This window comes from Toxotes jaculatrix, chromosome 22, assembly GCF_017976425.1.
Source record: "Toxotes jaculatrix isolate fToxJac2 chromosome 22, fToxJac2.pri, whole genome shotgun sequence".
NCBI lineage: Eukaryota > Metazoa > Chordata > Actinopteri > Toxotidae > Toxotes > Toxotes jaculatrix.
In genome coordinates, this window is record NC_054415.1 from 13643738 (window position 1) to 13660181 (window position 16444).

General features: G+C 44.0%; 1 protein-coding gene across 1 annotated transcript in view; it reads left to right on the forward strand.

Moving 5' to 3' along the window:
• Positions 1–15422, forward strand: part of arid2 (AT rich interactive domain 2 (ARID, RFX-like)) — a 31843-nt gene extending 16421 nt beyond the window's left edge. Inside the window, exons 6-21 of the mRNA XM_041030221.1 lie at positions 210–277; positions 1140–1209; positions 1378–1628; positions 3214–3310; positions 3469–3678; positions 4037–4201; positions 5299–5377; positions 5594–5728; positions 6308–6522; positions 7695–10141; positions 11749–11897; positions 11999–12137; positions 12251–12336; positions 12745–12868; positions 13478–13569; positions 13748–15422. Of these exons, the coding sequence (XP_040886155.1) occupies positions 210–277; positions 1140–1209; positions 1378–1628; positions 3214–3310; positions 3469–3678; positions 4037–4201; positions 5299–5377; positions 5594–5728; positions 6308–6522; positions 7695–10141; positions 11749–11897; positions 11999–12137; positions 12251–12336; positions 12745–12868; positions 13478–13569; positions 13748–13859 (4439 nt within the window). The 3' untranslated portion in view covers positions 13860–15422. The remainder of the gene's footprint in view (positions 1–209; positions 278–1139; positions 1210–1377; positions 1629–3213; positions 3311–3468; positions 3679–4036; positions 4202–5298; positions 5378–5593; positions 5729–6307; positions 6523–7694; positions 10142–11748; positions 11898–11998; positions 12138–12250; positions 12337–12744; positions 12869–13477; positions 13570–13747) is intronic.
• Positions 15423–16444: the final 1022 nt, after the last annotated feature.

Consider the following 16444-nt stretch of genomic DNA (forward strand, 5'->3'; position numbering starts at 1 on the left):
AATTATTCTGGGGTGAAAACGTTTGAAGATTTTCCCAATTTGCTGCCTCCTTTTCTCACCTCTGTGTTCTAGGATCAAAGGTTCTCTGTACTTAGCACCTCCTAAATATAATTTGTCGATTGGGAATTGAAGAACAAGAGAATAGATACGACTAATACTGAGCTGAACTCTAACACTCTCCTCTAACCCTCCCTCTGTACCTTTTTTAGCGCTAGGCAGCTTCTCCGGGGTATTCGGGACAGACTGGAAGGAGAAAACCTCCCGGGACTTTGTCAGGGTAAAGTTTAAAAAAAAAAAAAAAAAGTATTTGTGTTATCTGTGTTCTGCAAGTTGTTTCTGTTAAATATATCACCTTTGACCATTACAGATAGAAATTGAATGCTGCTTTCACTGAGAAGCCACAGAGTTTCAGTTTCAGTGTGAAGACAGAGGAGCCCCAGAGGACAGTTTTCTCTGAGGTGTCTTTACACTGACCGGAGGTGTAAAAGTGGTGTTGTGTAAAAGTTAAATCATGACTCTATAATAATACAATATAAAAACACTGAATCTTTTTTTTTTATCCTTAGTTATGACAGTTCTCTTGGCTGTTCGTCCTTAAAGTGAGGTCAGAGGTCACACTGAGTGCTGGTGCCAGTAGGAGTTCAGTATCTTGTTCAAGGACACTCTGTATCTAGTGCAAGAGGCTTTAGTATGGGTTGTCAAAGGGAAGACTGGTCTTCTTACTCAGACCGTCTTAAAAATGTGGTTGTCATGATTATTGGAAAAAAAAATGTTCCCAAAACGATGTGAACTCTGTGCTGATTAGAGTGGAAACAGTTAGTTTGTCTGTCGATCGACAGGAAACACCAACAATTTGATTTAAGCAATCTTGTTAATCAAACACAACAAAATCATCAGCTTCTTCAACATTACAAATGATTTTTATTAGTGGTCCTATTTCTGATATTGGCATGCCATATTAAAGTTGTATTATAAAAGTCGTCACCTGGCATTGAGCTGATTGCCCCACTGTCAATGTCATGGGTTAATTGTCGTGTGGCGATAACATATGTTTGTCTAATTCAGGGTTGTCCAATTTGGCTACAATGGATTTGTTAGTGCATTTAAATTCCCTGCTAATACCTTCTGTCCTTCTGCAGTTCTGGAGAGAGGTGGTGGAGGACACTGAAGTCAGGGAGCTGATCTGGGACAAGAGCAGCCCAGCACAAGGTAAACACGTTTAGTGGTGAAGGCCACAGAAAGCAATATAAGGGTACACTCCTGTATGCTCCTGTGGTGTATTTATTGACGACCTAAAAGGCCGTGACATGCATATTTCTTCTTGTAGTATACGATCCTGCATGAAGTGCTAAATTGTTCCTCCTCTCCTCTCTGCAGATGGTACGTCGTGTGAGGAGCGCTGGCAGAGCCTCTTCCACCCGCCGCGGAACCCGGGTATCAGTGACATGGAGGCCCAGCGGGTACTGCAGATTGCCGTTATCCTGCGAAACCTCTCCTTCGAGGAGGCCAACGTCAAGCTGCTGGCGGCCAACCGAACGTGCCTGCGCTTCCTTTTGCTCTGTGCCCACTGTAACCTCATCTCACTCCGACAGCTCGGACTGGACACGTTGGGCAACGTGGCTGCCGAGGTGGGTCTGGTTTCGGGTTTCTGTTTTGGTCGTCCGTTTTTTTTTTTGGGATTTGGACAGTCAGAGCCAGAGCTGTTGTGCTAAACATTTTGCCAAATACAACAAACATGACTTAAAAGCTGATGTTACGGATTTGGGTCAGTTCTGTAATGTAGTAAAAGTGAACGGCCTGAGGAAGATTTGTAGCCAAATGTAGGTTACTGTGACACATTAAACTGTCTTGTGCTTCAGCCATCGTCGGCTCCATAACAGTCTGAGCTGGAGCTTTAGACGAGTCAGTTCAGTTAATGTGCGATATCAGTGTCATTTGAGGGGGAAATAAAGGTAAACTGTGTATTTCATTATTCATTGCAGTGGTCTAAGGTTTAATTCATTACTCTCCTATGTGGCAGTTGTTCAATCACAGCATAGAAACGGTAACTAGGCACAGCAGGCCTGTCAAGCTTTGGATTTCTCCAGGTGTTGAGGCGATGTGTGCATTAGGCTGCAGTAAGAGCAATACTCTGTATTCAAAGAGTTTAGTGTTGTTTTTGTATTGTGTATTATTTGTATTTGGGTTTTTTTTCTATAGCAGTTGCAATTGTTAGCTTGTTATGTTTAAATAAAAAAAAAATGTTTTGGGCTAGCATAACCGCTGTGATACTTCTAAAGATAAAACAAAAACAGCCAGAGTTTTCAACCAGTATAACATTAGCTTAATTAATGAGCTAATTAACTAGGAAAATCACTGAATGATTAAGTTATTAGTTCCTGTTCAAAAACAGACATATCTGCTGGGTTTATTTGGGACAGACCACTGGTGTGTTCAATCAGCTGTAGCTGCTGCTACGGATTCCTAAGAATCGAGGACTATGGCCTCCAGATGGTGTGTTGTGTCACTTGCAAGCCGTCTGTGCTTTAGAATATTTTTCGCATATTAATTCTACCAAGGTGAATTATCATATTTTCTCGCTGTTACAAACATACACTGAACTCAGAGCAACCTGTCAACTCCAACGTTCCAAAACAAAAAAAAAAAAGAAAGAAAAGAAAGAAAGTAAGAAATACTGGCGGACTGTTAAGCCACAGTGAATGCATTACATGGCCTCGCTTCAATATTAGTATCACATTTATTGGTATGAGATGCATTTAAATGAGCCTAGATCTATTTTTGGAAACTGTATGCATAGGGTCCCTGATACAATCAGTTAAGCCTTTGATGTGATTAATTGGATGGTGGGGTTTAGGGCTCTACGCACATTCTACAGATGTGACTCTGAAAAGCCTTGTGTCATGTGTTAATGTAAATAATATAAATCCTACTGCAGCACTTTCTTGGTTGCTTATATTTTGTAACCAAGAACACATGAGTGAGTTGTATTCTGTCCTTGAAGTTGCTGACTTAAACTATAGTAAACAGCCATGCTTTGTTGTGGTTCAGTGTAGTTATTATCCAGTGTTTCCTTCTCAGTCTGGCTGTAATCTCAGCACTGGGGAGGACAGTCTGTCCACCCTGTAAAATATTTATAACCAATGTTGCAATTCTTGCCAGCTGACTTGCTGGATGCTGGGATCTTTGAGTAAACCTTTGCCTGACTTCTTGTAGCTCCAGCTGGATCCCGTTGACTTTCGGACGACTCATCTGATTTTTCACACCATCACCAAATGCTTGATGTCCAGGGACAGGTTCCTCAAAATGAGAGGTGAGTGTTCCGGTGACTTGTTTTCATAAGTCAGATGTAGGCTGGGCAAACTCTCGCATCAGTGTGATGAATATTTAGTAAGTTTGCTTTGACTGTTAATGTCACTGTGGTATTTGAAGCATCTTAAGATAAATGTGTGTTTTTGTGTGTGTCCTTAGCCATGGAGATCCTGGGCAACCTCAGCAAGGCAGAGGACAATGGTGTGCTGATCTGTGAGTACGTGGACCAGGACTCGTACAAGGAGGTAATGATGCTCCTCACCCTGCCTGACCTCATGCTCCTCATGGCCTCCTTGGAGGTGCTGTACCTGCTGGCCCAGCTTGGAGAGATTCCCTGCAGTAAAATCGCCTCTGTTGACCACAGCATAGGTATGAATGCTTTTTTTGTTTTGTTTTTTTTGAATCATGGAATTTTACTTGGCTTGGCTTTTTTTTTCTATTACTTTTCATTATACTTGATAAATGAAACCAGAGCTTGAAATCTGACATCACATGGGCTTATTTGAGTTCTGCTAACTTGTCTGCCGGCCAGGTTCTGTCATGCGAGTGTTTCCATTCATGAGTAACTGGCTCAAATGACAGAGTCTTTCCTTCTACCCTTGAAATCTTTAATAATTGCTTCCTCTGGATTGAATTCTCTGTTGTGGTTGAAATGTAACGGTGTGCTTCAACCAGGTTCCCCTGTGCTGATCCTTGTGTGTTTTTTCCTTCCTCTCTCTCTTGTCAGACCTGTTGGTGCGATTAGTATCGGTTGACCTTCACACCTTTGGACCTGACGCCCTAACGGCGGTGCGGTTGATCGAGCACCAGGCCAACGCTGACCAGGCAGCCGAGGTTCGACCACAGCTGGTAGAGCAGGTACCTGCCGCCGTGCAGGGAGCACCAGCACCTGGTGAGTGTCTGTACATGCTCTTGTTTACTCTGACTTTGCACATGGAAGCCCAGGAAGCAGGGCTGCAGGGGTGTTTCTATGCAAATAAAATGAAAAAGGCAACGTGAAGGCAAATGACTACAAGGCGACATGCAACAATAAATCCACAAGAGACTGCTGTGAATCATGGTATTCAGAGTGGTGGGTTGAACTAGTTGAGCTTTTAACTGGTGGAATCAGAAATACTACTAAGAGGCTTCGTCAAGATTAACCCAACAAGAGACCAAGTAACAGTTTCTTCAATCTTAAAAAAAATGTGTAGGTAACAAATACAAAATCACTGCCTGTTTATTAGAACTGACAAACTCACCTGTCGCTGAGCCACACAGTATTCTACTGTGGGCCTGTGCACTGCATCCTACACTAACCTTTGTTTACAAGCCTGTTATGTTTGGTGCCCAGTCCTGGATGAAATGCCTGCTGCACATTTACATCATTATTTTACTGCTGTCAGGAATTTGGCTTGAAATTTTTTGTGGAAATAAAAATGTAAACGTTTTTTTTCCGTTGCATTGCTCAATAATACACAAACGTTTCTGATGTTTCTATGATGAAACATCAGTTTGTAGTGGCTAAAAAAATTCAGTGTTTTAAAGCAGAAAATAAAGATGATTATATTTAAGTAAAATAAAACAACATATAAAAAGAGAAAAGTTATTTCTATGGCAAGAAATTCACACCTGTTTGGTTACAGATTCAGAATTGTGAGTTTCTCTACCTGTAAACAAATGTAACAGCAGCTCTCAGCATTTCTCACAGTACCTTGAGTGTGTGAATTAACAGGTGACCCCTGGTGGGATTTGAACCCACCTAACCTTGGAAGTGTTATTCCAATACATCATCATGATCACAGGGCTATTAATGCAAAGTTATTAGTGTGCTGACATCTAGTGGACAGCCTGAGGAGCACGGCAGGCTTAACATTTATTGGATGAATAGGTGATGTTTTTCTCTTGCTTTGCAGAGCAGTCGTTCAGCGTTAAATCAATGATACAGGCGCCTTAACTTTAACTTTTTATTTACAACTTTAAATGTTTCTTCTCTTTGTATCTCCACAGTAACAAGGGTCGCAGTTCAATCCACTCAGCCACCACCTGGCATTGTTGAACTTGATGGGGAAAAATTTACACTGCAGTGGTAAGTTTAATGAATCTATAGACACCTTTAGTGACAGTTTAACTGGAGAAAAATACAGTTAGGTGTCTCTGTGGGAGAACAGATTTAGGAGATTTCTTGTACTTCTCCTCTGTTGATTCTGTACTTCATTTCAGCATCTTTTTTGCTCTTTTCCCCCCCCTTTTTTTTACTTGCTTTTACTGCTTGCATGATAACCGGTTCATGTTTCTCCAATAGGCTAAACGCACACTTTGAGACACACCCCGAGGGCTCTGTGTCTCGATCAGAAATGTACTCCGAGTACTTGGCCACATGCAGTAAAATGGGACGAAGCAACATCTTGAACTCCACTGGCTTCCTCAAATGTCTGCGGTCAGTCCCCCTTCCCTCACCTTTTATTTTCCCCCAGAACAGAGAGCTGATTAAGCCATGACCAACGTGGATAATTGCTACTAAAAAGCTGTAGTTGTTGTTCCCAGTTTGCTCCACAGCAGTTACTGCTCTTTTGTCTTTGTAGAGCAGCTTTAACAAAGCATAGCTGTTTTGAGTTTTAGCGATGACAGTGATCCTCCAGAAAGATATCAGCAGATGTTCAAGGAAAGCAGTTTGACTTCTGCAGACCGTTGGTAAATCCTTCCTGGTAGTCATTTGTGGCTTTATAAACATTTCTTAAAGCATGTGCATATTATGCACCAGGAGGAAATAAATAGCCATATCCACAGGTCACTAAACATACAGAGGTCTCCATAGCAAAAGCCCCTTTTAAAATAAAGTGCTCCGTACTGTGCAGGATATTTCTCCTTAACGGTACTGGTATACAAAATGTGAAAGACCTACACTTTCATAGATTGAATAGCTGAATTTGTTGAAAAGTGTGAACTATAACCTTTGCAGCGCCTTTTACATTTAGCATTTAAAGTCACAATCTTCTGACTGCCCCCTCCACCACAGGACTGTGTTCCCCAACCACACAATGCGGCGGCAAGAGGAGCCCAAGGCCAATGGCCAGGTTCAGATCCTTCTGGTAGGGCTAAGGCGAAGATCAATCCCCCTGCCCATCCAGCTGTACTACCAGCAGTCACAGCAGCAACCACAGCAAAATCCGGCAGCAGCTCCTCCAGCAGTCCGACATGAAGCACCTGGAGACCCTCAGGCCCCGCCTCCAGGTACGACTGCTAACCAAGTTTACGTTCTTTTATTAACTTTTTCTTTGGAGTGATTACGGAAAGGTTGACACTCGTAAGAGTCTGTTCTAGTTAGAAAGTCAAAAATGCTCCAGAGGACTATTAATAAATTAAAGTGACATGCATCAGGTTATATTTAGCCATCTAAGATGCTGACTCTTATTCTCCACTGGCTCAGTTCTGAAATGTTTGACACACGATGCATTTAGTTAATGGGACAGACAAGGGCCAAATGTCAGGAGCTGTAGCCCTATGGAAGAAAAGCACTCCAAAAAAGTGATACTATGGAGAAGGATGCTGGCAGTCTCACAAAGAGAGCGGAGCTGTTACTGCTGGGACCGAGATGGCTGAACTAATTACAAAGACAAACATATTGAGAAAATGATCAAAGGAGAAGAAGTTACTCAGAGGAGCTTACTAGGGAAAGTGAAAGGGCAGCAGCTAAGCTGTATCACAACGTGAAACTGAAAACAGAGAACATTTGGCTATGGTGTGTTACTATGTTATGAAATAATTTTCAATATCTGGGTGAATGATGTTTTCTTCTTTCTGCATCTCAAATGTATCATAGAATAATAAATATGAAACTAGAAAACTGCAAGAACCAGGCCATCCAGTGACCATGTTAACATTTTTGGGGACGCTGTGATTCTTCATTGTTGCTGAAGTGCGCAGGACTGAGAATCATGTAAACATCATGGTCATTATAGCTCGGATTTAATAGAAATGTGAATTATTATGTGCTATTAATTCAATCTGAAGCCTGATTCCTGGTTTTGAAATATGTGATAGTCTGATGTTTTTGGCTGCCCTGCCAGACATGTTGTTGTGTTTGTGTTTTGTTTAGTTTTTTTGAAGACTGTATTGTATGATGTGTTCCCCTTTTTGGGTAGTTCTAGTTTTTGGCTTCTCATGTGACTGTAAAGCTATATTGACACATCATATACATTCCTGTACATTATCAGAATAGATTACCTACTGCAAGTCTCTTTGGTTGTTCATACACATCACACAATGACAGTGTCTAATCTAACATCACAACAATCTATAGTCATGTAAAGATTACAAAGACTGTTGTTAAGCTAGGAAAGTTTGGGCTTTAGTGGCTTACCAGACCTGAACAGTTTTTTCTCTGTGTGTTAATGTGTTACCAGGCTTACCTCCCGGGCATCTCATTCTTGGACCCCAGTTTGTCCGGGCTCCAGGCCCCAGCCTCAGCACCAGTGGTGCCGCCCCATCCATGGCCTTGACTGCACAGGAACTTCCCCATGCAAGCCACCCGACTGTTTCTCGTCACACGGTGCCCCCACAGGTGCCTCCGCAGTTACCACCAAATCCTCTGGCAGCAACGCAGCAGCAGGTCCGACCTGGTCCAGCAGTCCAGATTCCGACGTCGGCACCTGCCACCCAGAACCACAGCCCCCAGAACCCTGCTGCTTCACCTGTGGCTCAGCAACAACAGCAACACTCCCCCATGCTCCCCACAGGGACGCCAGTCACGCTATTTCAGCAGGTACCACAGGGCCATATCCTCACCGCCAGGGTACAAGGTGTGTGCCCTCCGATCACCCAGCATCCTCCCCTGCCTCAAACCCCTCCTCTGTCTGGGCCTCAGGGTGGAGCTCCCCAGGTGGAGCCTCAGTGTGTTGCTGCAGCATCTGCACCCTCCTCATCCATCCAAATGGGGGGTGGTCAGGCATTAAGCATCACGGGTGTGCCCAATTCCCAGGGGTCACGTGTCGCATTTCAGAATATCGCCCCCAAACCAGCGCCAAACCAGTCAGGTGGACCAGCAGCCACGATAGCCACTCCCAACCAGCAGCCTCAACCTCAGCAGCAGGCGCAGAGCGTAGTAATAGTCAGCCCCAACCCCCAGCAGAACCCAGCCTACACCCCTGCCATACACCAGATTGTTCTTGCCAACCCCTCCGCCATTCCCGGTGCCCAGACTATCCAGATAGCAGGGCAGCCTGGAGCTGCTTCCAGCCCCTGCCCGCCTCCTGCCTCTCACTCCAGTACTACCCAGGTCCAGCCCAATCAAACTGTCAGCCACGCACTGTCCATGAAGCGGCAACATCAGCAACAGCATCAACAACAGCCACCGCTCCAAATTATTTCCCAAACTCCTCCCTCTCAGCCTACCTCCACTGAGTCCAGCTTGATCAAACAGCTACTGCTTCCAAAGCGAGGGCCTTCTACGCCGGGTGGAAAACTCATCCTACCCGCTCCACAGGTGCCCCCTCCCAACAGCACGATAGCCCCTACTCCACAGGTCATCTACCAGGCAGGCTACAGCACCCAGAATCCCTCTCCTCAGCCTCAGCAGCTCAATGTCCAGCTGGTTCCTGGCCAGCTTCCTGCTACAGGAGCTCCAGCCCTCCAGACAGTTCAGCTCTTGCCAGGCCAGCTCATTTCCACAAGTAGCCCAGGGGCAGCTACCATCATCCAGGGCCCCACGGCAGCTGGACAAGTAACATTCACCGTTGTCCCCAACACTGGCTTCACCACCTCTACCGCTGCTGTTGCTGCTGTCAGCCAGGGCGCTGTGGCTCCGGTCGTTCCCCCTCCTCCATTCTCTTCTGGAACGGTGCCCCATCACACCCCAGCAGCTCCACCACCTCCACCACCACCACTGCCAGCTCCCCTCAGAGGAGACAAGATCATTTGTCAAAAGGAGGAGGAGGCCAAGGATGCCACGGGGCTGCACATCCATGAGAGGAAGATAGAGGTGATGGAGAACTCCTCTTTGGCAGAAGGAGACTCATCCAATGGCAAAACCAGTAACGGTGATGTTGCGGCAGGTGCAAAGCTGCTCAATGGTCGGAAGTGCATGGAGTCTAATCTACCTCCATACCACTCAGGGAACAGCCAGGGGGCACTCAATGGCCCGGCTATGGAGAGTCACCCTGCTAATGGGAAGCAGGCCCTCTCCCCCGGCCTGAACAACCCACAAGAGGGCAACCCTGACCCCAAAAAGACTCTAGTCAATGGAGTGTGTGACTTTGATCGGGTTGACAGTGGTGGCAACTTTAACAAAAACATTCCAAATCACATTGCTTCCAAACAGTACTTGGGGAACGGGGAGGTGGGCCCCGCTGAAAGGAGTCATGGTTCAGACCCCTCTCTCCCTAGTCCTCCACCCCCTCAGCAGGACACTGCCAAAGCCCAGCAGGCTGAGCGCCTGGCCAACGGACCCCAGGCAGTAGGCAATAGGCTTCCCTCGGAACTAACCAATGGACCTTTGGGGCCGGGCCACGCTGTGCTAAGACAGCAACTGCTCCCCAACTCCTCCCTCCCCTCCACTGTTACTGTTACCTCCCAGAGTCTTGCTGCCTCTCCTGCAAACGGAGTGGTCTCTGAGGCTCGAGGCCTCAAGAGGCCAGCTGAGAACGAGGACCGCAGCGCAGTGGCAGCATCCTCGGGGATCCCCAATAAAGTGGGAGTGCGAATCATCACCATCAGTGACCCCAACAACGCCGGCAGCAGCGCCACCATGGTGGCGGTGCCAGCAGGAACAGACCCAAGCACAGTAGCCAAAGTAGCAATAGAGAACGCCACTCAGCAGAGGAACTGCTCACCCATAGAGGCAGCTGGCTCAACGGTGAGTCACTGTAGGGTTAGTCTCACAGCAAGCCACATTTATCCTGTGTGTGTCGTTTTAGTGTGAACTTATGTTTTGCATGTCTGTCACAGACTCACTAGGGTGAGTTTTTTCGTGATCAAAACATCTGTGTTGCCTGTGATTAGTCTAATTTATCACTTCAATTTTTGCTTAAAAGTATCCTGAGGAAACAAACAGCATTATTTACATTGTGTTAATCACCGGAGCGTATTAAATGTGCCCTTCACATTCTAGTGAACATGTTGGGGGCATCTCCTTCTGCAAAACATATGCTAAGCATTTTTTTATTTATTATATTCTTCAGCCTGCATCATATGACATGACTAAAACATTTCTTTTTTCTGTTTTTTTAAATACATTTTCTTGCATCGTATTAGCTGAGATACAGCCACACTCAGCCTTACATGCAGGTACATTGTAGCTTGATAAAGAGACTATGAACAAGCTAAATTTGCAACAGAGAGTCTTTCAAATTTACAGTCACTTCATGTGTGAGGTGTTTTGAAAGACACTAAAATGAGCATCATGGGGAAAACATTACAATCAAATCAGTTTGCATGCATGTTCCTGTGTACCTACTGGTAGAACACAGACGACTCATCAAAACATTGCTCTGCACTGCCGCCGGTGGTCGGAAGCTCCACAGTGTGCATTTTTAATGTGGTTCCTGTGTTTCATTCAGAAATAAACAGTTATGTAACTGAGTTAAAGGCACATAATGTACTAGATGTGTAATATTTCAGTGTCAGTCCACAGACTAAGTCTCACTCTGACAGTAATGAGACAGATGTTGTGCAGTTAGATCAGGGTCATGTAATTATTCATATTGCTGTTTGTGTTACAAGTGAGGTTGGTGTATGTGACATTAGTCTGTTACTACGTGCTGTTATGACACAGGCTGTTTGTAAATCATAAAGCTAATAATAACCTGAGCGTCAAACAGCAAGTGATATGAATATGCAGCCACATGGCCCTTTGTAGAACAGTTTGGACACCTCTGTCCTAGAGAAAGTCAGCTGCTGAATGTCAAGCATCTCATTTCCCCTTTAAAATGTCCACTCTAGTTCTGTGATTCTTGATTCTTCTGCAGTCAGAGAAGCTTCAAAATCAATAATGTGTAAAAAAAAAATGTAATTCAAAGAGCGAGACGAGTAAAAACAATAACACCAACAAATATGCACTTAGCACTTGCTGACTTTTGGCTGGAAGGGTTCAGGTGTGATGAGCTAATGTTTGGAGGTTAAGAAGGTGAGACCAGTTAAGACCATGTGGCTCTCACTGATACCCACCTCCTATAGAAAAGCAGCTGAGAGAACAACTCCTGTCATTAGACAGTCCGGGGTTACATCTCAGCCAACAAGACCTTTCTAATTTCTTAGCATTTTATTTATCATAAACATGATTAACAATATCTGGAGAAAAGGTCTACATCCTTCTTTTAAGGTAGTATGTGCAAATAAGACTTCAGTCAGTATACTGCTGCCAGCTACCACTCTCTGCCAGGAATTCTGATTTTTTATATATACATATATATATAATAATTAATATTTATTCCCCTTTTCTAATGATACGTCTCTTCCCCACAGCCAACCATAACCCCGCCCCCTGTATCCCAGCCTGCAGCAGCGGGTAACCACAACCCTCACCTCCCAGCACAGCAAACCTCCGCAGCACCGCCAGAGCAAAGCAGGAAAGCAGGGCAGAACTTCAAGTGTCTGTGGCAGTCCTGTAAACGGTACGTGTTGGTGCGGCTCAGACAGATCGTCTCTCCTTTGTAATTAACCTTAGTTGAGCCACCGTCAAGATTGTGCTGATTTGTTCGCGTTTGTTCTCTAGGTGGTTTGAAACGCCGTCTCAGGTGTTTTACCACGCAGCAACGCAACATGGTGGAAAGGACATGTATGGAGGCCATTGTCTGTGGGAGGGATGTGAACCTTTTCCCCGGCAGAGACTGTCCTTCATCACGCATCTACAGGTAAGACCCTCTACTTTTGTCCTGGTGGTAAAAGACCACTATATATCAATATGAAGGTATAACATCGTAATGCTGGCGAGATTTACCCTGAAATTTTCTGCTCTGTTTCCCAGGATAAGCACTGTTCTCGAGAGGCTTTGCTGGCTGGACTCAAATTAGAGGAGCAGCAGGCACAAAGTCCCAATCAGTCTTCTTCCCAGTACGTACATCTTTCTAATGAACTTAATTTAAGTTTTGATTTGATGATTAATGCCTGAAGCTGCCATTTGTACCTGCTTGTACACTTGAAATTAAATAAGAATCACTTATAAAAACAGAAATGGTTTAATATCTCTGAAAGTTTTTATCGTCACCGGAAATTAGCAGCCATAATGTGAATTAAGCTCAACGACGGGGTGATTATATGTGGGTCCAGTGTGTCGAGATTGACATTATAACAACATGTAGTTAAAAGGGAATTTCCCTTTTTAGGAACTATGGCAAATTAACATGGACCAAATCAAAGTACCAGAAATGCTGCGTTACAGTTTGTGGGGGAAAGAAAAACAGTGCACTGATGGTGGTATTGACAGATGACACTAATCTGTATGTGTGATGTGTTGTAAAGGACTCCGCCAGTGGCAGGCAGTACTCCGGCACCGCGAGCACCAAAAGCAATCGTCAATCATCCGAGCGCAGCTCTCATGGCCCTACGCAGAGGCTCTCGAAACCTGGTCTTCAGGGACTTCACTGTGAGTAGAACAGGGTTGACCACAGCCACATTTCTCCCTGAATTGCCTGAAAACTCAAACACACACACACTTCTGTATGACTTACTAAGCTCTTGGTTGGCCGAGGTGGACATAAGCTTTGCAGCTTTTAAATCCCACCATTTCCGTCACCTCCTGGTTCAAACGCGGGTCAGGGTTGACTGGAAATGTTTGGGGGGCAGAGAGTTTAGTCATTTCCTGGTCTTCATTAGGCTGGAATCTGCACATGAATAATAGGAAACTCTGAAAATATTTCTTCAGTTGCTCATTAGTCTGTAAATGCAATTAAACTAGATTAAATTTCTTCTCTCATCACTTCTCACGTTATGGCATATGATGAATACTTATTCAGAAGTGAGGCCGTTTTTAGGGAAGAAGAGTCTAGATAATATTTTTTTGGAGAAAAAAAGAGAAGAAGAAGAAGGTCACTTTGCTGCTGTGAACTATTAGACTTAAAAAAACAATAAATTCTGTGTTTGCCTTACTTGTCCATGCGTCCACACTAGTGTCTGCTTTAACTGTAAATCCTACTAAAATACTGTCATCTGCAGAACTCGAATCCATGAATACATTGTTTGTTCTCTCTCCTAGGATGAGAAAGAGGGACCAGTGACCAAACACATACGACTAACTGCTGCCTTAACGTTAAAGAACATCGCCAAGCACTCTGACTGTGGTCGCATGTAAGTATCCTGCTGGAGTATTGAGGTGATTTTGTTTGGTGGTGACAGGATGGACAAAAAAAAAAAAAAAAAAAAGCATCAGTGTTTGTTTAGCTCACCCCTGGGTGCTGGAATGAAAGTTTCTTGAACACTAACTTTTTTTAAGCTTTGTGTTCTTCTTCCTTCTCTCGTCTCTCAGGTTGGTAAAGAGGCATGAGACGCACCTCTCTGTGCTCGCGCTAAGTAACATGGAGGTTTCCACCACGCTCGCCAAATGCCTTTACGAACTGACGCGCTCGCTCCAGGCTTAACGCCAAAAGGACAACCTCTACAACCCCGTCACCCAGCACCCCCAGTCCTCTCTTGAGACGAGAGGAAAAAGCCACCGGTGAGCCGTAGCGGGTCCACAGGGGAAGCAGAGGGAGGCGACCGCAACGAAGACCCTCCTTCTGCCGCGCCTGCCACCCCAACCCCTCTCTCATCCCTCACCTCCTTTCTTGCCAACCTGTGTTCCAAACGCCCCCCTCCATCCACACACACACACACACAAAAAAAAACTGCCACGGGGTCTTCCACCAGCTGCCCACCAGGGGGGAGCTCTTAACGACTGCTTCCCCAAGGGACTCCACCGACGAAACCCCAAACACGAGCACATTTTGTTTAAGTTCTTTTGTTATTTTTATTTTTTTCCTCTTCGTCCCGTGAACTGATGTGTGCGTTGGAGCGAGTGGCCGTCGACTGAAGAGTACCGGGTGGGCAGGGAGGTGGGCAGGGGGGCGGGACTAATTCTAGGTGTCCCACAGGGTTGGGTGGAGGATGACTCAGCTGGCAACTGGCGCAGAGAATTTTTTTTTTTTTTTTTTCTTTAGAAACTTGGTAGCTTGGTTTTCTTACTTGAGTCAATATATTTTCACTTATTTATTATTGAAATGAATACCATTACAATTAATGAAAAAGAATCTTGTAAATATGTTGTGAATATATATAAAGAAGATCCTCTTTCATGCCGATGCAGCCACTGGAGAACTTGCTCTGTGGAGTAATAGAAGCATTACTTTGGTAGGATTGAATAAAGTAGTATGTTTTTTTTTTGTTTGTTTTGTTTTTTGTTTTTTTTTGGCTTTTTTATGATCCCTGGTCACTTGTATCTAATGTGATTCTATACTCAGCAGTGGATGAATGTACTTAAAAACCTGTAAATAATTCTGCAAAGGTACTGATGCTGTAAAGCTTAGGGAGGGGGAAAAACAGTTTTTTGTGGAACTGTGACATTTTTTGTATTATAATACCTTGTAGAACTCATTTTGCTGGCTGAAAGAGTATGGAATAATATATCTCATGTCATTTTGTAGAAGAAAAAAAAAATATTGAAGGTATTCTCTTTCCTTCCTCTTCCCTCACACACCCTCCCCTCAACACGCACACACACAAGTAACATATATCCACTGTAAGCGTTTTGTCATTGTACGGGCACAGTGCGCGTACCAAAATTCTTTTGTATTTGTAAATTGGTTTAAATACATGGAGTTTTTATACAGGTTTTCTCCTGTGTTCTTTGCTTTACGTGCAGGTATGATATTTTCTTCACTACTTTTTTCTATCTTAATATAGTGTGGAGTTTTATTGTACTATTTTTTCATTCTTAATACCATGCCACATTCCGGCTCACGTCCTCAGACTGTCCTCTCTACCGTGTGTTGTGTAACATTTATGACTGCCTGTCGTATTAGCATCTGACCGGGGCGACCCAACCATCCTCATTTCTGCGGTGTCAGTAGGATGTGTGACTATACATAGACCTAACAGTCTGTTAGAGATTGGCTTTATTTACTTTGGTGACTGTTTATAGTTTTTAAATAAAACACTGAACATTTTGCTTTGGTTCTACTCTTGCTTCTTCCCTTTTTTTTCCCCCCTCCCACAAGATTCTCAAACTCTTTCTGACTTTTTAATCAAAGCACATTTTCCTGTCAGTGTAGAGCAGTGATTCCAAACCAGGGGTATTTGTACTTGGACAGTACTTGCACAGTTGCCAGGAGTTAGGTGGGAATACTGTGGAGTAGCTCAGATAACAAATTCACATATTGAGCTGGCTGTAATACTTGAACGCTGTGTGTTGTGATAGAGAGTACATGAAAACTAGTTCACGAGCAAGCTCAGTGGTTTACACTGCTAAAAGTAATAAATGTCTGCTAATAATCAAACTGTTTAAACAGATAACAGAGTAATAGATAACAGCAAGCAGTGTAAATAAATTGTTTCAGGTAGATTAATGGATAAATATATTAAAAATAACTGATAAATGGTTGAAATGTTTAGCTTAACCACGTGCAGAGAACACCAACTGAGGATGAGTGTTTCACTGTACTCATCATGGCTCTCTGTGTTCTGTGCTAAATAAGAGACATCTGAACATATGCCAGTGTTTTTAATATTCAGTGCTCAGTTTTCATGGTTACTAGTTGGGACTTCAAACAGCCCTCTTGTCTGATATAACCTAACAAGCTCCATTTGCTGGCAAGCTCATCCTTTTGTTCTGTTAAACCACCGGACACTTTCCTTTGGCTTGTTCCTTTCAACATAATTGAATTGTTAATGACTTTGCTGAGCGCTCCACTTCCCACAGCTCCCAAAATATATTTTGTGCTTAATCTTACATTACAGAAAACTTTCTGCATTAATCGAAAGACTGCTCAGGGTCACATTTTGTTGGTGCGTAGAGCATCATCTGAGATCCTTATGTTAGTTGCTCACTGCTGTGATGTTTCTGTAGTCAGTCAGAAAGTGCAGGCAGTGATGTGTATTTGCTGTTGATGTTTTGGTTTGATAGCTGGTGCTCTTTATTCTGTCATGCTTTCTATCACTGCTCATTTTAACTTCCACAAATATGTGTTTG